Source organism: Grammomys surdaster, unplaced genomic scaffold (genome assembly GCF_004785775.1).
Source record: "Grammomys surdaster isolate TR1022 unplaced genomic scaffold, NIH_TR_1.0 149, whole genome shotgun sequence".
Taxonomy (NCBI): Eukaryota; Metazoa; Chordata; class Mammalia; order Rodentia; family Muridae; genus Grammomys; species Grammomys surdaster.
Window position 1 is genome coordinate 13,544,109 of NW_021604607.1, and position 23,907 is coordinate 13,568,015.

Sequence of the window (23,907 nt, forward strand, 5' to 3'; positions counted from 1 at the left end):
CCTTACGAGTTTACATTCTGATTGTTAGGGGAGCCCAATAATAAAGTGACTAAGTAAAATACAAAGTGTTAAGTTCTAAGAAGAAAAGATAAATGCACGACAAGAAGTGGGGCTCATTTGAAGTTTTAAATAGGTTAGGCAAGGTTAGCCACGGAAGGCTTTGCTGAACATGTTTTAAGTAGTCTTAAAAGAAGTGAGGGACATCCATGGAAGCAGCTGGCAGAAACTCATTCTGGCATGGTACTGATGTGCAGAGACCCTAAGCTGCACTCCTCAAAGACAGCAAGAATGGCATCCTGAAACCTACCTGGTAGAGGATAGTAGCAGAAAATGAGGGTGCAGAGAGCCGTGTCAGAAAGCACTCTAACGGGAAGTCACTGAAGGATTCTAAGTAGAATGGCATACTCAGATGACATTTGAATAGAAGTAGCAGTCAACTGTGTTGATCTTAGATTGCAGGAAGAGGAAGGCTAGCATAGACTAGTGAAGGAATATTGCTTGGTGTACTGTTACTCTGTCAAGGCCATCACTCCACAATTTATGGAGGGCTTTGTGGTTTGTTTTCACTAGCAGTAGGCTGGGGAGTATTTGTATCATTATCTAGACTTCTAGCTTATCCTTTTAGCAGCTACATGCCATTCCATAGACTGAATACTGTTACAGTTAGCCATTTCTGTAACTTTGCTCTTACAAACAGTGCTTCAATGAAAATCTTTGTATGTGCCTTTTGTATACCTATAAAGAATCAGAATGATCAACTTCAGTGATAAATCCTATTATACTTTGATTGGTATTGCACTGAATTTGTTGAAGACATCTGGTGTTTTGTATTTTTAGATTCTGAACTTTTCTCAACCAGGACTGTGGCACATCTAAGTCCTATACTTTTCCCTTAAGCCTTAAATACTCCAAATACCCAAAAGTCAGTAGTTTTCTATGTTGGATGTGTCTGATCCTCAACTATCTTTTCTTGTCTTCAGTGACTTCTTACTGCTAGTTTTGAAGGACATTGTGATGCAGAGAGCGACCCTCCAGGTCATTCTCATGAGTGCAACTCTGGATGCTGGGCTCTTCTCCAAGTATTTCAGCTACTGCCCAGTCATCACCATACCAGGTAAGCAAAGCACACTGCCCAGTCTCATTCCATTGCTGTGAATCCCTTAGATAAGGAAGGCTTACGACTTCAGAGTTCATTCAGAATTTCTACCTGTCTCTAGAGAAGTGGTTCGTTTACAGCAAAACAACACAATGTAAAACAACTGATGAAGAGGTAATTTATTCCCTTGCCAGATTTTAATTTTGCATGTGACCTTAAAGTCTTAGTTCTTAGGATTTCTAACATTGTGTTTGACATCAGAATATATATTTTTAAGAATAATCTGTCATAAAGAGGGAAGATATGCCTAGTTGTTCATTTGTGGATTGTGCTAACTATCCAGATACTGATTCACTCTGAAAGAAAATGCAGTTGGACAGTCTACATTTTCTTCTGATGCTTCCACAGCCTTGTGGAATAATTACCACTCTGAGCCTGGCCTGTCTTTCTATGGTTGATTGATGACTGCTGGGACAATTTGGAAACATTGACTGAAGTGATAGCATTCTTGGTGACAGCAGAGGAAGAGAAGGAAGCATGTGCTGGGTCCAGAATACAGTGCTGACTGTTTAATGTCTCTGTAGAGAGTGTGCAAGAAAGAAACAGTGTAATGGGTTTTAAAAGGTCCCATGGGGAAATTACCATTTCTTTCTTATCCACCTCCGTTCTCTACTAATAAGAACTTATGCCTACCAATTTCAGTCATCCAAACCTTTTTAAGAATATTTATAAGCTGAGTGTAGTAATATACACCTTTAACCCCAGCACTCGAGAGGCAGACTCAGGGGGCTTTCTGTGAGTTCAAGTACAGCCTGGTCTTCATAGTGAGTTCCAGGACAACCAGAGCTATGTAGAGAGGCCCTGACTCAAAGAACATACAAACAAAATACTTCCAATAACACAGAAAAAAAAAAAAACATGTTTTTTAATTTTATTTTTATTTTTCCAAATACTATTTTAATATGTAGATGGTGCATACAAACATACACACAAAATTTCCAACTTCGCCTACTAGGGATTCTGATAATTCTAGTTTGTTTTCTTGTTTTTCTAGGTCGTGCATTTCCTGTTGATCAGTTTTTTCTGGAAGATGCACTTGCTGTGACAAGGTAAGGAAGAAAGTCTTTGAGCACGGGCATTGTTTATCTTGAGTGTGCCAGGATAGTACCTTCCTTTCTACTTTGTCTTTTGTCTCACGTCTCCACTGAGAAGTTTGTTCTCCTCCCTGTGTCAGCAAGCAGACTCCTAAGTCCTACTTGTTATTAAGTCTGACAAGTGCTTAGTGTCTCTTCATCTGTTTCATCAGCTGTCAAATGTGTCTATTGCTATTAGCATTTCCCGGGGCCATGAGGACCAACTGAGGAATAAGTAGGGTAAAAGTTTAACTAGAGTAACAGAAAAGCACTTGCTGTTCTTCTAGAGGAGCTAAATTCAGCCCCAGCGATCTGATTCTCTCTTCTGGCCTTTACAGGTACCTACATGGCTAAAAAATAAAACTAAAACCAAATAAGCAAAGTTCTAGAACTGTGCCTGACTCATGATACATGCTTTATAAATGTTAACTATTATCATCATGCTCTCAGGAAGTTTGTAATATAGGCTGAATGTTAGGGTGTCCATGTAGGGGACTGGAAAGATGGTTCAGTGGTTAAGCATTCTGACTGCTTTTCTAGAGGTCATAAGTTCAATTCACAGCACCCACATAGGGCTCACAGCTATCTATAACTCCACTCTCAGGGGATCTGATACTTGTGGCCTCCCTGGGCACCAGGCACGTGCACATATCCACATGCAGACACATACACAAACACAACTAAATAAAAACAAATCTCTAAAATTACTTTTTAAGAGCCAGGTGGTGGTGGCACATGCCTTTAGTCCCAGCACTTGGGAGGCAGAGGCAAGCAGATCTTTGTGTTCCAGGTTAGCCTAATCAACAGAATGAGTTCCAGGACAGCCAAGGCTACACAGAGAAACAAAGTAAAAATAAGTAAATAGATAAATACTTTTCTTTTTTTTAAAAAAAAAAAAAAAAAAGGAGGAGGCTAGATGGCTTAGAGGGTAATACTTGCCACCAAGTTGATAGTCTGAGTTTGATCCTGAAACCCACATGGAGGAAGGAGAAAACTGACTTATACAAGTAGTCCTCTGAGTCCATTCAGGCAGGCAGGCAGGCAGGCAGGCAGGCAAGCATGCAAGCTTTCACTTGCGTGCGCGCTCACACTCACACACACACACACACACACACACACACACACACACGTTACGTATACGAAACAAAAAAGTGAGCAATGCCTGTGAGGTTTCAGAACTGGGTAGGAATGTTCATTTCTATTGTATACAAACAGGTTTCTCTATGGCCTTTTGACCTTGAGAATCCTCCAAACTTTTACCCCTTACTGTTAAACCCGCCCTTGCTGGCTATCAGATTTTTAGCTGTCACTTCTGTGACAAAAACTTCTAGATCAGGCTCTTTATTGACAAGTACTAAACCTAGGGTGAAAATACCGCTGATGTGGAACAGCCTGCTGCAGAAGCCTCACTCGGCAGCACGCGGTCCTCAGCCCGCCGCTCCTCTCAGCCCGCCACCCCTCTCAGCCCGCCGCTCCTCTCAGCCCGCCGCCCCTCTCAGCCCGCCACCCCTCTCAGCCCGCCGCTCCTCTCAGCCCGCCGCTCCTCTCAGCCCGCCACCCCTCTCAGCCCGCCGCTCCTCGGCAGCAGACTTGTCCCTCTTTATTACTTCTGCTCCACCTTTCCTTCCAAGTCATCCTTTAACCCTCAGCTTGCACGCTGCCTTGATGAAATCCCCATCTGCTTGTTTCTTAGAGGGTTTAGGCCCTGCTGATGTACCTCTATTGGTACTTTTTCCAATCTGCCTTGCAGATTAGTGACCATCCTGGTCGGTTCTCACTGGTTTGCAAGTTTCTTACAAGGCTCCCTGTATTCACCACACATCACCACACCATATCACACCACACTGCCATGGCCCCTGCATAAAACTGACATTTGGAAAATGCCAAGATAAATGTTGAATGGGAAAGGAGAACATGGCGTTTGATGGGGAGAAGTAGCTGGAGAAAGTCAACAATTATAGAACCACCAAATTTTAGACTTTACAAAAGGCTATGAAACCTTTCTATAAATAACATCTTGTAAAGAATCATAAAGAAGTAAGAACTAAAATGAGAATTATCTGGATGAGCAAGGTAGCAGGGCAAAGGGAGCCCTACTTGTTCACTGTCCCCTAACCCTTATCTTTCCCAGGGCCTCTGAGAAACCTTAGACCTCCAGAGGAAGGAGTTCCCAGTTATGTCAGTCAATTCTCCCAGATGATGAGAAAATATGACCCAGAGAAAGAAAAACAGGACGTCTTTTATAGTAACATTGCATTATATCTGTCAGAACAACTTTAAGCTTACAAACCCAGCAGTCTAATGTACAGATTACAGCTAGCATGCCTGACAGTGGGCTTTCTGACAGTGGGATTTTTTAGTTTGTTTTGTTTTTGTTTCTGTTTTCTTATAATTAAAGAAAAGTCTGGGCAATGGTGGCTCACACCTTTCATCCCAGCACTTGGGAGGCAGAGGCAGGCAGATTTCTGAGTTCGAGACCAACCTGGTCTACAGAGTGAGTTCCAGGATAGCCAGGGCTACACAGAGAAACCCTGTCTTGAGAAACAAAAAAAAAAAACAAAAGACAAACAAACAAACAGACAGACAGACCTTTGAAGCGGACTCTTGGAGGCTCTGTGGCATGGTGATTTAGCTGCAGGCCTAGACCTCCAGTCTAAGCTTTTAGTACCAAGTGTGACTTTTCCACTTCACCATAATAATAGTATTATCTCCAACAAATAGTAAACTGTCTAATGAGAGTCTTGCAGTGTGTTTGATTATGGTCTTGTAGCAATGTTCAGAAAAGACGTGGTAATTCAGGTCTACATTTAATTTTACAGGGTAGAATTAGCTGCTTTAGAATTATAGTTGGAGCCTTGGGGAAGTGGGTGAGATTCTCAAAGAAGGAATTAAAATTTAGGCACTGCAACTAAGAACATAGCTCAGATGTCTTCTGAAAGTCTGTGTCATTCTTCCTGGGTAGCACTTCCATAGTCTTGTCTGAGTTAGGTAAGAACATTAGACAGAACCAATGGCATTCATTCCAGTGTGTTCCCAACCAAACAGGGTACAGCCAGCAGAATCCTGGACTGCTAAGAAAGTAACACATGAGCAGGACAGAAACAACAGCATTCTGCTGAGAGTAAACAAAGTGGGAGAGTAATTTCTGTGTTCTGCAGCAGAAACACGCCACAGAGATACATTCCTTTGTCTTCTCCCTCAGGTATGTGTTACAGGACGGGAGCCCATATATGCGCTCCATGAAGCAGATTGCGAAGGAAAAGCTTAAAGCCAGGCACAACAGAACTGCACTGGAGGAGGTAGAGGAAGACCTGAGGCTGTCCCTTCAGCTCCAGGATGAGGAGGAGTCTGTCAAAGATACAATTCCTGACCAACAGTTAGACTTCAAGCAGCTCCTGATCCGTTATAAAGGTACTGTGCTTACTCAGGAACGGCATCAAGTATGCCAGTGTTTCTTGTCATATCTTTCATACTATGACCCAGAGGAGAGAAACACAGGACGTCTTTTATAGTAACATTGCATTATATCTGTCAGGACAACTTTAAGCTTACAAACCCAGCAGTCTAACGTACAGATTACAGCTAGCATGCCTGACAGTGGGCTTTGTTTAGTTTGTTTTGTTTTTATTTCTGTTTTCTGATTATTAAAGAAAAGTCCAAGGGCTGGAGAGATGGCTCAGTGGTTAAGAGCATTGACTGCTCTTCCAGAGGTCCTGAGTTCAAATCCCAGCAACCACATGGTGGCTCACAACCATCTGTAATGAGATTGAATGCCCTCTTCTGGTGTGTCTGAAGACAGCTACAGTGTACTCATAAATTTTTTTTTTTTTTTTTTTGGTTTTTCGAGACAGGGTTTCTCTGTGTAGCCCTGGCTGTCCTGGAACTCACAGGGTAGTCCAGGCTGGCCTCGAACTCAGAAATCCGCTTGCCTCTGCCTCCCAAGTGTTGGGATTAAAGGCGTGCGCCACCACGGCCCGGCATACTCATAAATTTTAAAAAAATAAATAAAGAAACAAAAGTCCAGGCAATGGTGGCGCATGCCTTTCATCCCAGCACTTGGGAGGCAGAGGCAGGAAGATTTCTGAGTTCGAGGCCAGCCTGATCTACAGAGTGAGTTCCAGGACAGCCAAGGCTACACAGAGAAACCCTGTCTCGAAAAACCAAAGGAAAAAAAACAAAAAAGAAAAGAAAAGTCTTTGATAGGAGAGAAAGAAAAGCCAGCTGACCCTGCAGGAGTAACAGGGGTTAGCGCTCCTACGGAAGATATGTGAGAGATACAGGAGTCTAGGAAAAAGAGCGGGAAGGTGAACTGAGAGCTGGGACTAGCCTCAGCTTTAAGGACAAAGGCAAAGTAATAACCTTGGACTTCCTGTGTACATAATCTCTGATTATGTAGAAAGCAGGTTTCATAGGAAGGAACAGTAGCCAGATGCAGTATGTCACAGGAGGAGGGAATCCCTAACAACACAATTAAAATGTTTAAAGGAGGAATTTTTTTAAAGATGCCATTTTATTTTGAGACAGAGGTTTTACTATATTGCATGGGCTAGCCTTGAACCCTTGCTTCAGCTTCCCAAGTAGCCAGGTCTATAAGCATATGGCATTATACTCACTTAAATATGTTATTTGTAAAGACCATGTATACTGCTGGTGTGTAAAATTTACCCAATACTTAAGTAAATCTCATACCTCTCCATGAATGACTTAACAACAAAGGGAATTAATAACTATTACACGGGAGAGAACGATCAAGCTAACCACCAATAATGGGGCAAGACAAGACTGCAGACCTTAGTCATGCACTGGATACTTGCACTGAAATACCACAACATTATTTTGTGGTATTTCAGTCAAAAATGCATGACTTGATTGTAGTGAACACCAGAAAAAACAAATAGAGGGACACTCTTCAAAATAGTCTTTAAAATGCCAATATTGGCCTGGAGAGATTGACTAGTGGGCACATTATGAGGATTTGAGTTCAGATCCCCAGAGCTTGTATACCAGCCAGGCATGTCAGTGAGTGCTCGCTCGCACCTTAACAGGAGGCGGGGCTGGAACACATACAGCCAACAGGAGGATCAGTCAAATTGAAACTGGATTTCAGGGGGCTGGAGAGATGGCTCAGCGGTTAAGAGCACGGACTGCTCTTCCAGAGGTCCTGAGTTCAAATCCCAGCAACCACATGGTGGCTCACAACCATCCATAAAGAGATTGGATGCCCTCTTCTGGTGTGTCCAAAGACAGCTACAGTGTACTCATAATAAAAAATAAATAAATAAATCTTTAAAAAGAAACTAGATTTCAGGTTCAGTGAGAGACCCAAAAAGCTGGGGAAGCTTTTGCTACGACTCCAGTGGTAGGAAGTTTATAGAGTCTTACCTGGACCATTTGTAGATCAACATCAAAGGGATGCAGTAAGTTCTTTCGGGGTGGGGGGGTCAAAAGAGGACCTGGAACTCACTATGTAGACCAGGCTGGCCTTGAACCCACAGAGATCTGCCTGTCTCTGCCTCCCAAGTAATGGGATTAAAGGCCTGTAACACTATGCCCAGCATTGAGGAAGTTCTTAAATTCACATGCATCCTTCAAGGAAGATCTATCATTTCTGTCTCTGTCTTAAAGGGACCTAAAAGTTGAGTACTGTTGTAAGGTGCTAGTGAGACAGCTGAGTTCCATTCCTGTCTCCCTGTGGTAACTGTTACCTGGGCTTCTAGATGATGGGACTCAGGGTTTGATTGACTCTGGGAGGAGTTTCTAAAATGTGCCTGACTGAATTTTATTCTAGATCTTAAACTTTGGATAAATATGTGATGGTGAATGGAGAAGGAGGAGGAGAGAGTTAAAAGTTCTAACAGGGCAAGTGCTGTCAAGGGCTTCTCTCTGGGTCGCTGCCCCAGAAAAACAAAGTATGTTTGAGCTGGGGCTGTAACTCAGTTGATACAAGGATTAAAGTGTGGGCTGCCACCACCCAGCAACGTCCCTGCTCTTAAGTTTATATGACACTGAAGGGAGATGGGTCAGTAAGCAAAACAATTTCAGGCAGTGTCACATACTAGTAGGGACTTGACAGGGAGCCTTGGCTTTGCTCTCCAGCAATACAGAAACTAGATGTGCTGGTGTGTGCGTATAGTCCCAGCACTTGAGAGGGAGGCAAGAGGATCTGAAGTGCTACGGCTAGCCTTAAAGAGAGGAAGAGGGACAGTGTGTGGACTTCTGCAACCAGTATTTTCTGAGGGACTAAACGAAAAAGGTCACCAAGTAAGCACCTTAGATTCGAACTCCTGTGCTATTGAACTGACCCAACACTCACAAACCTCACAGGTATAGGGTTTAATTATTCTTCTGATTTTTACTTTTCTTTCAGGGGTGAGCAAGTCAGTCATCAAGACAATGTCTGTCATGGATTTTGAAAAGGTCAACCTTGAATTAATAGAGGCCTTGTTGGAGTGGATTGTAGATGGCAAACACTCCTACCCTCCAGGTAACTCTCTTTTCTCAGGCCCCAGTGATGCACATAGGAAACACTAAGTCTGGTCTTGAGTGGGTTTCCTCTATATGTCCTCATTACAGGCCATCCTATCTGTGATCCTCTTCTCACTCTTACTCAGCATAACAGGACTAGTATGTGACACTGCCTGAAATTGTTTTGCTTACTGACCCATCTCCCTTCAGTGTCATATAAACTTAAGAGCAGGGATGTTGCTGGGTGGTTGCAGCCCACACTTTAATCCCAGCACTCTGGAGGCAAAGGGAGGTAGATCTCTGAGTTCAAGGCCAGCCTGGTCTACAGAGCAGGTTCCAAGACAGGCAGGTCTATGCAGAGAAACTGTGTCTTAAAAAACCAGAATTAAAAGAACAGGGCTTCTTGTTCTCCTGTATCTCTCAGCTCCTAGGAAAGGACTTGGAACATTTAAGTATAGAAGTTTTTTAAATTAAGACAGGGTCTCACTTTGAGGTCCTAGATCACCTAAAACTCATTATATAGAACAGGCTGGCCTTGAACTCACAGAAAACCACCTGCTTCTGCCTTCTAAATGCTGGGATTAAAGGTGTACACTACCATGCCTAACTAAAAGAAATTTTTGTTGAAGGGTTGCGTGCTGATTGAGTGGAATAATAGATTAATACAAGACTTTATATGTTCACTACATAGTACTTAGGAGCAGTGATAATGGCTGCTTTCTGTGTTTGGACTTTATCTTTAGGATGTTTTCTCAGGAGACTTGAAAGCCATGCAAACGGGTGCTGCTAATGCATTACCAATAGACTAGTGGCCTGGTTTCATTCCAAAGAAAAAGATTTTTTTAAAAACAAACATGCCAGCCTAAAAGAAATTCTAGAAAATTACCAAAATTCACCAGGAATGGTGGCACATGCTTTTAATCTCAGCCCTTGGGAGGAAGAGCCAGACAGGTCTCTGTGAGTTCACGGCTGCCCTGGTGTACACAGCAACAGAGAAGTTCCAGTTTAGCCAGGAATACATAGTGAGACCCTGTCTCGAAACAAACAAACGGACAACAACAACAAAACAAAAAAAGAATCAGTGATATATTTGTGAATATGAGAGCTATCCCTCACGGGTGGCCAACCCATGGGGGAGGAATAGATAATTATAAAGTAGACAAAAATATAGACAAAAATATTTCCTATCTGTTGATCGATAGATCAGTAGATCAATAGATTATCTTACCACTCTAAGTTGTGTGCCATTTAGTGCAAAAGAGCATGGGATGGATCTGAGGCCAGAAACTGAAAGTCTGTATTGAGGCAGACAGCTTACCAGCTAAGACCCAGCCAAGGGCTGAGTAGTGTGTCACCTACTGATGCCCTTCTTATGTAGGGTGGCTGTGAAGGCCAAATGAGGTAATGTGTGTGAAAAAAAATCCCTGTGCTGTTTGGCCCTCCTCTATTTTCGTGATGAGTTAGACTCCTTCCTAGTTTCATGGGGAGAGTGAGCCATGACTATAGGTAATGAGTTCAGGAGATCTGTTTTACATCCATGCTAGACAGCTAACATGGACATCCTGCTTACATGTGTAAGACTGAGGGAGACATTAGTGAAGAGATTATCTGCTGTTTTCATGAATGAAGCACAAGAGAAAGCTGGGTGTGGAGGCTCATGCCTATAACCTCAGTACTTAGGCCACTGAGGCAGGAGACTCAACACAGGCTAAAGGGCGGCCTGAACTACAAGTCTCAAGACTGGGTCAAGACCACCTCAACTACCAAGTGATTGGTCTCAGCAATGTACAGAAGTAACTAACTATTGGGGAGGGACTGCTGTTAGGACAGAAACACGCCGTAATCTCTTGTGGTTGCTTATTTTCCTTAATGGACAATATTAAAGGCCATCTGTGGTTAATAAGACATGGCTAGTTAGTATACTATCTCTTTCAGACGTGTCTAATCTTCGATAATCAGATCAGAGTACCAGTTATAGTTTTTATCATGTCCAGTAAAATGTCTGGGTCTCATTAACAAAAGAATCTTCTGGTCTAAAGGTTACTCATCTACAGTAGAAACAGATAACAGTGACCAGGGTACTAAAGTATGTTGAAGAGCTTAGGTGGGTCTGATATGTGCAAGGTATTGGCTTCGGTTCTCAGATGTTTCTGTACACACACATGGCGGGGGGAGCTTGGCTAGCGCTTCTGAATAACTTAAAGCATGCTTTTCTATATCTCAGTTTTCTATTGGAAAAGGGTAAGACTATTTTGTCCTTATTAAATCAGAGTATATACAAAAATGTGATTTCATATTCATTTAAATACTGAGGGTTTACAAAGAAAAACCGATAGTGAAAAGTAATTAAACTGTTGAGCTATATTAGTTTTCCTTGTTCATTGATTTATTTCTCTTTATTCCCAGGTGCTGTACTTGTGTTTTTACCAGGGCTAGCAGAGATCAAGATGCTCTATGAACAGCTACAGTCTAACTCTCTTTTCAACAACAGACGCAGTCACCGGTAAGCCACTTGTTCTCTATCCAGAGTCATCCACTGCAGCCATCTCTAAAGATGAAGAGCAGAAGGGTTCCTATGGTCGTCCCTCCCCTCCTTAGACTGTGGTGTCACCTCTCAAACATGTGTGTGTTTATTCCAGCTAGAAATGGGAGACCTCTGCTCCAGGAATGTTACTCCATTCCATCAAGGATGGACATTTCTTTTCACTTATCATAGTGACTCAGCAAATCTGCGTGCAGTTTCAGTTGCCAGATTCCTGAGGAGGAGGGGGAGCTGGGGAAAGCTAGCATTAATAATAACAAAGAAATGCTGCCATTTTGAGAGAAAACAATTTTTCATCAGTCACTGGATGTGCCATCACATACAAGGAAGGGCAAAGTTAGCTAACAAACACTCCTAGAAATCTAGCAGTGACTATCCTAACTTGCATCATGCTTTGCCCCCCCCTCTCTGGACTTAAGGCAAAAGACTATTCTTTGCTGGTTAGTTTGTTTTAGGCTTGTTACTTATAAAATATCAATCATTTATTCCTCTTGGTGGCTTACCACTGAATAACCCCAGAACTTTTCCCAGGTTGGCACAAGGTTTTTGTTTCTGGAAGGCTGTATTTTATGAGACCAGAAGGAGCCCTCAGGCCTGGAAGACCTGGGCCTTAAGGGCTTGCTCAAAGCTGTCAGATGCTGTCTTAGTATTTCCATTGATGAGAAGAGACACCATGACCAAGGCAACTCTTCTGAGGGACAACATTTAATTAGGGCTGGCTTACAGGTTCAGAGGTTCAGTCCATTATCATCATGGTGGGAAGCATGGCAGCATCCAGGCAGACAGGGTGCTGGAGAAAGAGCTGAGAGTTCAACATCTTCAACCCAAGGCAGCAGGAGGAGATTGATCTGGCTCACACTGGCCAGACTTAAGTATACAAATGAGACCTCAAAGCCCTGTCTCCACAGTGACAGACTTCCTCTAACAAGGCCACACCTCCCCCAATTGAGCCACGCCTCCTAATAATGCCACTTCCCATGAACCAAGCATATTCAAACTACTACAACTCTTGATTTAATTAATTTCAGTAGAAATTTACCCACTGCAGGTCAATTTCAATGGTTCATGCCAGAATGCTTACTGTGGCTCACTTCCTTTTAGATGTGTTATTCACCCACTTCACTCATCGTTATCCAGTGAAGAGCAGCAGGCGGTGTTTGTGAAACCTCCAATAGGCGTAACTAAGATTATCATTTCCACCAACATTGCTGAGACATCCATAACCATTGATGATGTGGTTTATGTCATCGATTCTGGGAAAATGAAAGAAAAGAGGTAGGCGAAGTGACTAACCCCCTTCAGGATAACACAGCTGTTAATGGTTACTGCCACTGAATACTCTTGAAAAGAATATTGTATGTGGTTCCATGGCCAGTGTCGTGAATGTGGAAGTCAGACAAGGATGCAAATCACAAATGCAAGTGGATTCATTTTCCCATGGGATTTTTTTCCTGTACTTGGATGAGAAGGAAATGGCTAAAGAAAATGTGTGTGGTGTCTGATGGGCCTACATCATCATGGCACTAGTTATACCACTGCCCTACAATAAACCAGACTGTATACCCTGAGGAATAAGGTGGTTGTCTTACATAAGTAAAACTCTTGTCGGTGCCCTGTAGTCCTGACAACATTCTTAAAAGTAACTCAGGAAAGTACTTGCAGAACTATGTTCAATCCCCAGAACCCACACTTAAGAAAGGAAGGAAGACCCGGTCAGTGATAGCATATCATATGCCTTTGAACCAAGCACTTGGGAGGCAGAGGCAGGTGGATCTCTATAAATTCGAAGCCAGCTTGGTCTACAAAGAATGTTCCAGGACAGCCAAGGCTACACACAGAAACTATGTCTCAAAAAAAGGAAGGAAAGAGAAGGAGAGAGAGAAAGGGGGAAAAGGAGGGAGACGTAATGCACTTGTCATATTTGGGGAAGGAGAGACAGGAAAACCACTCATGTTCACTGGTCAGCCAGCCTACCCTACTGGACGTGTCCCAGGCCAGTGAGAGAGAGAGAGAGAGAGAGAGAGAGAGAGAGAGAGAGAGAGAGAGAGAGAGAGACCAACGGAGGAGGTGGGAGAGACAGTATGGGAAGAACTACAGGCAGAGTTAGTCTCTGGCTTACATACACATGCACACAGAATAACTCAATCTTCCATGTCCTTTTCCTTTCTAGATACGATGCCGGCAAAGGAATGGAAAGTCTAGAGGACACATTTGTGTCTCAGGCCAATGCTCTGCAGAGGAAAGGCCGAGCTGGCCGAGTTGCATCTGGAGTCTGCTTCCATTTGTTCACGAGCCACCACTACAACCACCAGCTTCTGAAGCAGCAGCTCCCAGAAATCCAAAGAGTGCCTCTGGAGCAGCTGTGCCTCAGGTGACGTCCCGGTTTGCCTCCTCTGCACGCCCAGCCCACGCCTCTCCTTCAGTTAAGTTTCATGGTCTTTTTCCTAGCAGAGGACATTGTGCTTAGAACAGAGTGGATGGAGTCGGTCATTTGCATAAAGCCCATCAGTGTGGTCCTTTCCTTCCTTTTAACTCTCTGCACATAGAGATTCTCACATTTCAGAGCGTGACCTTACAATAATTCTCAAAAATACATTTCTAAATTAGGAACGTAACTTGACTTTTCAGAGAATTTCAGCCAGAGGACACAGATAATCATAGTATGCCAGCAAAAAGTCTATAGCCTCATTATCAGTTAGAGAAAACTAAACAAGACTTACACCACCATTATTAGCTAATGAACAATGGCATAAGATGGGATTTAGTAAGTAGTTGAACAGATTCAATATTACATGAGCTAAAGAAGTTTTAATTCAATGTTTATGAAAAATTGCTTGATGATATAAGAAATGCACATTATCCATACTCTTTTATCCAGTTGTTAACTTAAAAAGGTAAATAAAATAACTGAGGTGGTAAGGCTTAGTTGTATAAAGCTCTTCTTTTTTAAGTGCTGAGCATGGCAGTCAAGCCCTCTGCCCCGTGCTACAATCCTCCTGCGCTCCGCCAGCACAGTTCATCCTTTTGTCCTCCTTGCAGTTTCACTACATTTGTCACATCAGCTCATCACTGCAGGGAAATGCCCCAGTGAGAAAGCTAAGCTACAAATATATGTACATTAATGAGTAACAGCTGTATTACCTGAGCTGATAACACCAAAAGAGATTCTAAGACCAGGTGGTGGTGGTGTGCACCTTTAATCCCAGCACTCTGGAGGCAGAAGCAGGTGGATCTCTGAGTTTGAGGCCAGCTTGGTCTACAGAGTGAGTTCCAGGACAGCCAGGGCTACACAGAGAGACCCTCTCTCAAAACAACAGGAACAAGCACAGACAGTGTGACTGTCGGGTCCTGTGTAGTTCTGTTTTCAGCTTGAGGAGCCTCCCTGCCTTCCACGGCAGCTGTCCAGTGTCCCTTCCCACCCCAGTATTCAAGATTTCCACATCCTTACCAATATTTCATTCACCATCTGAATTCTCTTTCATAATCTGAACCCGCTGTTAAGAGAAGAAGGCAATTTTGAAAGTTTGCTAAAAGAATTTCTTTTTTTTTTTTAATTTTATTGGATGTTTTATTTACATTTCAGAATTTCTTAATATGGGTAGGTAGACTTTTTAGTGTCTCTGTAGTTTATTGCTAAGAAAACGAGAGGTCAAGATTTTTAAAGGCTTTACCTAAAGCAGCACAGCAGCTGGGTATGGGGATCCCTGCTTGTAATCCTGGATCTGGGGAGGCTGCTTCTATTCACAAACCATCAAAGGCTGTGTGGCTTAGAAAAGCACGTAGGAGGAGTTGGAGAGAGGGCTTAGAGATTAGGAGTGCTGCAGCTCTTCCAGAAGGCCCGAGTTCAGTTCCCAGAGGCCATGGTCAGACAGCTCATAACCATTTGGAATACAGTTCCAAGGGAGCCTCTGACAGCACCCGCACTGTGTGCGCATACCTACATGCAGACACACCTACACAGAATTAGCAAGGAGTAAATCAATCTTTTTTGTTGTTTTTTTTGTTTTTTCGAGACAGGGTTTCTCTGTGTAGCCCTGGCTGTCCTGGAACTCACTCTGTAGACCAGGCTAGCCTCGAACTCTCGAACTCAGAAATCCGCCTGCCTCTGCCTCCCGAGTGCTGGGATCAAAGGCGTGCACCACCACCGCCCAGCAAATCAATCTTTTTTTAAAGGCATTTCTTACTCAAGAAACAAAAGTTATCCCTCTGCTTCCTTCTGCCAGATATCAAATTTACAAATCATGATTTTCTTTTCTTTTTCAGAATTAAAATTTTAGAAATGTTCAGTACTCATAACCTCCAGTCTGTGTTCTCTCGGCTCATCGAACCTCCACACATTGACTCTCTCCGGGCCTCCAAAGTGCGGTTGCGAGACTTGGGAGCCTTGACTCCGGATGAAAAGCTGACCCCTCTGGGTTACCACTTGGCCTCTCTGCCCGTGGACGTGAGGATTGGCAAACTGATGTTGTTAGGATCTATCTTCCGCTGTCTGGACCCTGCTCTCACCATTGCTGCCAGCTTGGCTTTTAAGTCCCCTTTTGTAAGTGAACATTTGTCTAAATTAGAATTTATGTCACAGTCTCGAAGGAGGCTTTAGACTTCAGAGGTATATGAGCCCCTAAAAATTTGCATCTATGTGGGATGTGAAAGATTTCAAAGCACAATGGTATTTGATCCTTAGAAAAATCTATATCTCCCCACCCCACCCCCCAAAAAAACTTGGAAATTAGAGGTATAGCTTTTTAAAATAGTATGCTTTTTGTTTGCTGTTGCTTATTTTAGAAAAATCAAAAATAGTAGACCAGCAAGATACCACTTTATAATTTCAAAAGGTAATTTAGCACATTTATCAATTTTAAAAAGTAACTGTGTTAAAGATAATTTGCACATACAGTCCACTCATGTAAAGTGTCTAAGTCAGTCACTTTAGGAGTTAAAGTATAGTACTTTGTAGCCTCTGTGAGGCCTCAGACTTACTCTCCAGCACTGAAGCGGGGAGGAACAATTTTGGGTTTTGTAAAAGCATCCCACTATGACCAGTTTTCAAGGCCAGCCTGAGCTGCATAGTGAGTTCCATGCTAGTCTGGCCTATAAAGTAGAATCTCTGTCTCAGACATCAAAAAAGAAAAAATAAGTTGGGTGTGGTGATCTATATTCTAGGAGCAGAGGCAGGATGATCACAACAAATTTGAAGCCAGCTTAGTATACATAGTAAATTCTAGGCTAGCCAGAGTCTCACAGTGAGAATGTCTTAAAAAAAAAAAAAAACAACAGGGGCTAGAGAGATGGCTCAGCAGTTAAGAACACTGGCTGCTCTTCCAGAGGACCTGGGCTCAATTCCCAGCACCCACATGGCACCTTTCGGCTGTTTGTATCTCCAGTTTCGGGGATCTGACACTTTCTCTGACACACGCAGGCGAAGGGTCAGGGCACGCAAAGGTAAATCATTAAAGAAGAGAGAGAGCCGAACGGCAGATCGAGTACATAAAACGGGCGGTCCCTGATGGCTGTCTTTTGCCATTTGGTCTTAAAAGACCAAAAGAGCTTCTCCTGGACTCATTTTGAACTCACAGAACAAAAAGGCCCTTCACTGGCTGCACTATCATGCTTGCCTTGAATAAGCCTGCACATGGAGTAGTAGACTTTGTCCCTGCAAGATACTTTCCCCAGGTAGTGGCTTAAGCAGCAGGAAAGTGCCCTTTGAAACCTCAGAGAAACCATGTCCTTCAAATCCATTCCTCATTTAGGTGTCTCCCTGGGATAAAAAAGAAGAGGCTAATCAGAAAAAGCTGGAATTTGCATTTGCAAACAGTGATTATCTGGCCCTTCTATGCGCATATAAGGTAAGGGAACTCAGAACTTAGATGTGGAGCCACAGCTGGCACCAGTGTCAGAGTAAGTTCAGCTTGATTCTCTCCACAATTTAGGGTTGGCAGCTGAGTACAAAAGAAAGCGCACGAGCAAGTTATAATTACTGCAGACAGAATTTCCTGTCTGGGAGAACCCTGCAGGTGAGTTCTGTGCCGTTCCCTCATCATTTCTGCTGTAGTGGCTGGCAGCTGCCCAGAGGGGTTGTCAGGACAATGGGAATGCTGTCTTCTCAGCTGTGCAAAGTGGACTCCTGAACACGAGGATATGGGTTTCATCTTCCCCTGTGACATTGTTACAGGCTTCCTTCCAGAGCGTCTGGGAAGCCAAAGTCTCGATGGAGAAGGTCTCTACAAAGCTTTTGTTTTACTAACAGGCTGGAGGCTGGAGGAAGGGAGGCCCAAGATGGAGGCCCAAGGACATAAACCAGTGTTGTTAGCACTCCTGCTTCAGACATCTAGTTTCTCCTCTTCTGGTAGATAAGTTGTACCAGGGATCTGACCTGACCTGTTTTGTTCAGACCAGTGAAAGGAATCAGATTCAGGTTTCCAGCATGCTAAGCAAACCATCCCCATCCATATATGCCTCCCACCTTTGAAGTAATGGGCCCTTTTGTGTTGCCAGGTCTGTCCTCAACACCTGTACTCAGTCCTCTTGCCTCTCTCTGCCTTCCAAGTAAGGAGACCACCACAAAAAACCACAAGACAAAGACACTGGCACATTTTAGTGTCTGAGTGTAAAACACTTCATAATGCCCCCATATTCCCAGCATCAGCTGTGATGCACTAAGACCATAAGGTAGGACACAAGGGAGAGTTCTGCAGATGAGTTTTACTGAGAAACGTTAGCTCCAGGCTCAGGTAAGGGACTGACAGGACCTGGATAGAAACGCAAACAGTAAGGTTAGAAAATAAAGTAACAAGCCTGATGGTGGTGGCGCCCGCCTTTAATCCCAGACCTTGGGAGACAGAGCAGGCAGATCTCTGTGAGTTAGATAGAGGGCAGCCTGGTCTGCAGAGAGTTCCAGGATAGCCAGTGCTACAAAGATAAACCCTGTCTCGAAAAACAAAGCAAAAGGCAACAAGCAGTACCACAAGCAAAAATAAATTATATTTGTTTTGCCCATCCCAAGAATTTGCAAGAAAATCAGAGCACTCAGTTAAAATGTGTAAAATATAAAATGATCAAGGGGGTTTTGGAGGATTCCATGTAACGGTCTCCCTCTGTCTGTCAGTTTGTAATAAATGAAAGCCACCTTTTACAAAGGGCAGAGTCCAACTGCACTCAAGACTACTCACCGTTGTTACACAGTTGTGAGCCATTCACCTTGGATGTGCTGCTAGCTCTTTCTTTAAAAGGTCCATCCCTTCTTTCAGGAAATGGCCAGCCTCAAGCGGCAATTCACTGAGCTGCTGTCCGACATAGGGTTTGTAAAAGAGGGACTCAGAGCAAAAGAAATTGAAAAAAGAGCCCAAGGAGGAGATGGTGTCCTGGATGCCACAGGAGAGGAGGTAAGGAATGCCACTTCTGTCGTGAGTGACTTTTAATTCTAGTAGCATGGCACTGAAATGTGAGCAGGGGCACTGTGGCCATTCCTCACTTCAGCCAGTGCACAGTGGCACACTGGATTCTCGGTCCACAAATGTGTCAGCTGACCTTCACGAGATCAGGAGTTTTTCCAGTTCATTGTCAACACAGCTTTCTTTTAAATTTCACACTTGTTCTTGATAATTCTGTAATTCACAGTAGGCTCTAGTACTGTTTTCTCAAAACAGGCCAGCCTTTACCAACCAATGTCTCAGATGTAATTTTAGAAAGAGACTTCTTCCCGCTGAACTTATGTTCCTTTGTTTTAAAACAATTAGTATTTGCTGGAGAGTCTGACTGTCTCACAAACCAGATTTTTTTCTCTCCATGATGCTTATCAACACCAGCTCTGTTTATTTGTTTAAATCTGTGCAAAAAGAGTTCACTTTGATCATGCTAGGCATCAGGACTTGGAACCAGTGTCACCTTGGCTCTAGTGAGGCCCCCTTAACCACATCACAGTCCAGAGCACTAGCTTCACAACTGCTATTCGTGCATCTAGAAAAAAATCATTGTAAGCTCTTTAAGACTGGATGCTGCCCACTTGAGAGGCAGAGGCAGGCGGATTTCTGAGTTCGAGGCCAGCCTGGTCTACAGAGTGAGTTCCAGGACAGCCAGGACTACACAGAGAAACCCTGTCTCGAAAAACCAAAAAAAAAAAAAAGACTAGATGCTGCCATGCTCCCACCTTGATGATAATGGACTGAACCTCTGACTCTGTAAGCCAGCCCCAGTTAAATGTTGTCCTTAAAGAGTTGCCTTGGTCATGGTGTCTGTTCACAGCAGTAAAACCCAAACTAAGACAGCAGTGTACTTTTAATTCCAGCATTTGGGAGACAGAAACAGCTGGATCTCTGTGAGTTCGAGGCCAGTGTGGTCTAGATAATGAGTTTCAGGCCAGGCAGGACTAAAGTGAAACTGTCTCAAAAAAAAAAAAAAAAAAAGAAAGAAAGACATATGACGGCAAACGTGTGACACCTCATATGGTAATGCTATGTTTCTCTCACAGGCTAACACAAATGCTGAGAACCCCAAGCTGATATCAGCAGTGCTGTGTGCTGCTCTGTATCCAAATGTAGTGCAGGTAACAGGACACTTTTTCTGAATCCTCCTGTTTTTTGTTTTATTAGTAACAAAAGAATAAACTAAGTTTGCTCATTAGTCATCTTCAGTAGATACACACACAGCACAAGGATTCCCAATTCATTCATTCTCCCAATCCCAGATATTGTATGAGACAAGGTTGTAAATGAGCCTACAGTGCACACACACAGACTGCCTAAGTTTAGTAGTACAAAGAAATGCAGATTTACACAAGGAAATAGACTTGTTTACTCTTAAAATTGGCAAAAAGAACATCTAATAATTAATACTGACGCTGTGTGAGTCCTTAAATAACCACTCTGGGTGAGAATAAAATTTAAATATCTGTCCTAACTATGCTCCATTTCTAGAGTTGTTAGAGAAAATTTGCAAAAATATGCACAAAGTTATAGCCAGGAAGATAGTCACTCAGATCTAATTTTAACCCAGCAAATCTAAATTTGCAGTAGCGTGTACCAGCTGTGGTGGTGCACACCTGTAATCACTGAACAGGAGAGACGGAGGGAAAAGGACCGGAAGTTCAAAGGCTGCCTCAGCTACACAAGTCCGACATCACATTGGCACTTAAGACATGCTCAATCAATCAATCAATCAATATGAAGTTATAGACACTTACAATAAGGTACTATATAATAATGCTTTAGGAAAATCTTGAACAAATATAAAAATGTGTTCAATATACAAAGTTTAAGAAGCAAGTGGTGGTGGCCAGGCAGTGGTGGCGCACGCCTTTAATCCCAGCACTTGAGAGGCAGAGGCAGGTGGATTTCTGAGTTCGAGGCCAGCCTGGTCTACAGAGTGAGTTCCAGGACAGCCAGGGCTACACAGAGAAACCCTGTCTCGAAAAACCAAAAAAAAAAAAGAAGAAGAAGAAGCAAGTGATACAACAGCCCTGGGACAGGGAGATGGCTCAGTGGATAAAAGTGGCTGCCTGGAAGCCTCCTACCTGAGTTTGATCCCTGGGGCCTACATGGTGGGAAAAGAGAACCGGTTCATGCAAGATGCAAGCTGTTCTCTGACCTCCACATGGTGTGCATGCCTACACGCACACACACACACACACACACACAATCTTATACACAGTCAAATACTATAAATATATATCACAGCACTGGGAAGATGAAACAGGAGAATCACAGGTTTGAGGCTAACTAAGGCTACAGAGTAAGTTCCAGGATAACCTGGGCTGTACATTGAGACCCTGCCTTGAGAGAAAAATGAAACATAAAAAGAAGCAAACTATTCAAGCAATTCTTGTTTGTGCCAAAGTACAAGTCCTGCAATGAAAATATGTTTGTCTATTTTCATAAATACTTGTTATCTAGGTCAAGACCCCAGAAGGAAAGTTCCAGAAGACCAGTTCTGGAGTTGTCAGACTGCAGCCAAAGTCAGCTGAGCTGAAGTTCGTTACCAAGAATGACGGATATGTCCATATTCACCCTTCCTCAGTAAACTACCAGGTCAGCATGGCCGTGTTTAGTATGCTACCTATGGCACATCCTCAAATGAGAAATGCAGTCCCTAAAGCAGACAAGCCTTAGTCCATGACTTGCAGTGTCTCCAGGAGTACCATGGAATTAGAGAAGGTTGAGTCTATGGAAACAGACTGACAAGCTGTTTCTGGAAAGGCTTTCCAATTTGAGAAAATTCTACTCTATACAAAAGTGCTCATTCCTGCTCTCAAGTGAACACTGTTCCTGTGGACTGGTTTAGGAAGTCATGAGGTAATTCTGCCATCAGCATCTTTTTGCCAGTCCTTTATTCTGTCCTTCCTTCAGCCTGCTGCTATGAGACTGTTGCCTCTTCCCCATTGGTAAACTCATTCATGGTCACAGTAACCTTTAATTGTCAAATCTAAAGGGACATCACCTCGTCTTCTTGTGGCTTTTGACATTGTTAACTTCTCTCATCTCAAATCAATGACTCTTTGCTCCTAAAGTAGCCCCTCCTGTCCCTGGTCACCGTCTGCTTTACCAGGTCCCCTTCCTCTGCTCTGAGGCAGTGGCCTGCCTTCCTTCTACTTTTCTCACTGTGGTATGTGCACACTCCTCAACCCTCACTGTAGTGTGTATACTCTCCTCGACCCTCACTGTAGTGTGTGTATACTTCTTGACCCTTTGAGAGCACACCATCATGCTGAGAGCATGCCCAGTACATGCTGACCCAAAGTCTATCCAGAGCTCAGCGTTTTCTGAATTTTCCTGCTAGAGGGCAGCAGCTAGAGTCCTCCAGTCACCTCAGATCAAACTCATCATCTTCCTGTTCACATTCTCTTCCTGTGTACTGTCCTGATAAATGGTACCATCTGGCTCAGAGCCTGATGTCATGAAGACTTCTGCTGTTCTCCACGCTGATTCAATTGGTCACCACTTGAGGCAGTGCCACCTTTGCCTCTTCTCATGACCACTGCCACTTCCTCACTTCAAACCCCAAACATAGTTACATAAAGTACTGTAATAGTCTGGAATCCTCTCTAGCCTTCTGCTTTACTGCTCTGTTAGCTTGATCCTTTTCTTAAATCTTCATATGTGGAGTCCATTGAAGACTCTGACTTGATCCTTCACATCTGGCCCCGGTCCCTCAAAACCCACTTCCTCTGTCACTCGTATGCTGCAGCAATGCTCATGCAGCAACAGTGTTTCCCATTACCATGACACCAGACATGCTGCTTCTATACCCAGAATGATTGTCTCATTCCTCAGGAAGCCCGTGCTTACTCTGGCATTTCCACTAAGAATCATCTCCTGGATGGGGGTGTGGCTTAGTGGTAGAGTGCTCACCTGGTATACAGCAAGGTCCTGTGTTCAATCCTTAGCACTTCCAACTCAGAACAGAGTTCCCTTAGTGCCACTCCCCATGGTACTATTGAAGAAAGTGGTGATAAACCATGGGAAGGGCCTCCTCAAGCTCAGAGGACCAGGAGGCCATCCACTCATCTTGACTGCCTCTGACTTTAGAGAGCACAGGCCTAAGTTAGCTCCACCCTTCAGTTAGCCACGTGGAAGACAGCACTCATGCAGCCCCATGCAGTCCTGCTAGTCTGTCTCTGTGTTGTAGGCCATGAAGGACAGTGAATGATCAGGGCCCTTCCACTCAAGCAGGTCTAGCTGTGTAGACAGGCAGGGAATAAGTCAGTGGTAAATGCCCTAGAGAGAAAGTTAAGCAGTCAGCAAGACTGAGAGAGGAGCCCTTTCTATAGAACAATTTGAGAAGAACTCAATGGTTAAAAACAAGCGAGTCCTGAATGAAAAGCAAGCCATACAGATCTCTAAGGAGAGAACATTCCAGCACAGGAAGTAAGTCCTGAGACTAGGAGTAAGAGTTTATTTGGGATGTTCCAGGATATGCAAGAAGGCAACAGATGATAAAGTTCGGTGGGGTTACTGATCCAGGTGAGTGTGACGGGAGCTGTGCATGGGCCAGGGTCGGGCATGTAGGGAATTTAGATTTCTAACCTTTGGAGAACCACTGGAGTGTTTAGGCCATGACTGAAAGATCACTGTGGCTGCTGTGAAAAGATACTGTTAGGTGTGGAAGCAGCAACAGCTTGAGCACAGAGGAAGGAAGGTGAAGGGCAAAGGTTTGTAGTAACAAAGTAGCTAGAAAGTCATGAGACTGGGACTGTGTCAGAGCCTATCTATTTTAAACACAGCTGTCAGGACTTGATCTTCTACATGGAACTCAGCAGAATAGAGCAACTAAGCTTTCACACATGGGGGCTTGAACAAGCGGGCTTCCATTTTCTGAAATGAGGAGCTGTAAGAAAAAGAACCAAGACTTCTTTTAGGTATTAGCTTGCAGAGGACCCAGATTCAATTCTCAACAGCTACATGATGGTTCACACTGTCCAAAGCTCTGAATCCAAGAGACCCGATGCCTTATTCTGACTCTATAAACACAAATATATGCAGGCAAAACACACATGAAGTGGATAAATCCAGACAAATTATTTTAAAGCATTATATCATGTATGTATGTATGTATCATAACATCACAAGAGACCCATAAATATGTACAATGTTACTTTAGTGTTCATTTAAAAATGTGGGTGCTACTGAAATGGCTCAGCAGATAAGCAGTTTGATATCAAATCATGAAGCCTGAGGTCTGTC

General features: G+C 43.4%; 1 protein-coding gene across 1 annotated transcript in view; it reads left to right on the plus strand.

Moving 5' to 3' along the window:
* Nucleotides 1-23,907, plus strand: part of Dhx57 (DExH-box helicase 57) — a 51,568-nt gene that overhangs the window by 23,609 nt on the left and 4,052 nt on the right. Inside the window, exons 10-22 of the mRNA XM_028765125.1 lie at nt 981-1,114; nt 2,151-2,205; nt 5,432-5,640; nt 8,597-8,713; nt 11,101-11,197; nt 12,338-12,511; nt 13,407-13,607; nt 15,500-15,776; nt 16,984-17,079; nt 17,164-17,247; nt 18,481-18,615; nt 19,701-19,775; nt 21,121-21,255. Of these exons, the coding sequence (XP_028620958.1) occupies nt 981-1,114; nt 2,151-2,205; nt 5,432-5,640; nt 8,597-8,713; nt 11,101-11,197; nt 12,338-12,511; nt 13,407-13,607; nt 15,500-15,776; nt 16,984-17,079; nt 17,164-17,247; nt 18,481-18,615; nt 19,701-19,775; nt 21,121-21,255 (1,789 nt within the window). The remainder of the gene's footprint in view (nt 1-980; nt 1,115-2,150; nt 2,206-5,431; nt 5,641-8,596; nt 8,714-11,100; nt 11,198-12,337; nt 12,512-13,406; nt 13,608-15,499; nt 15,777-16,983; nt 17,080-17,163; nt 17,248-18,480; nt 18,616-19,700; nt 19,776-21,120; nt 21,256-23,907) is intronic.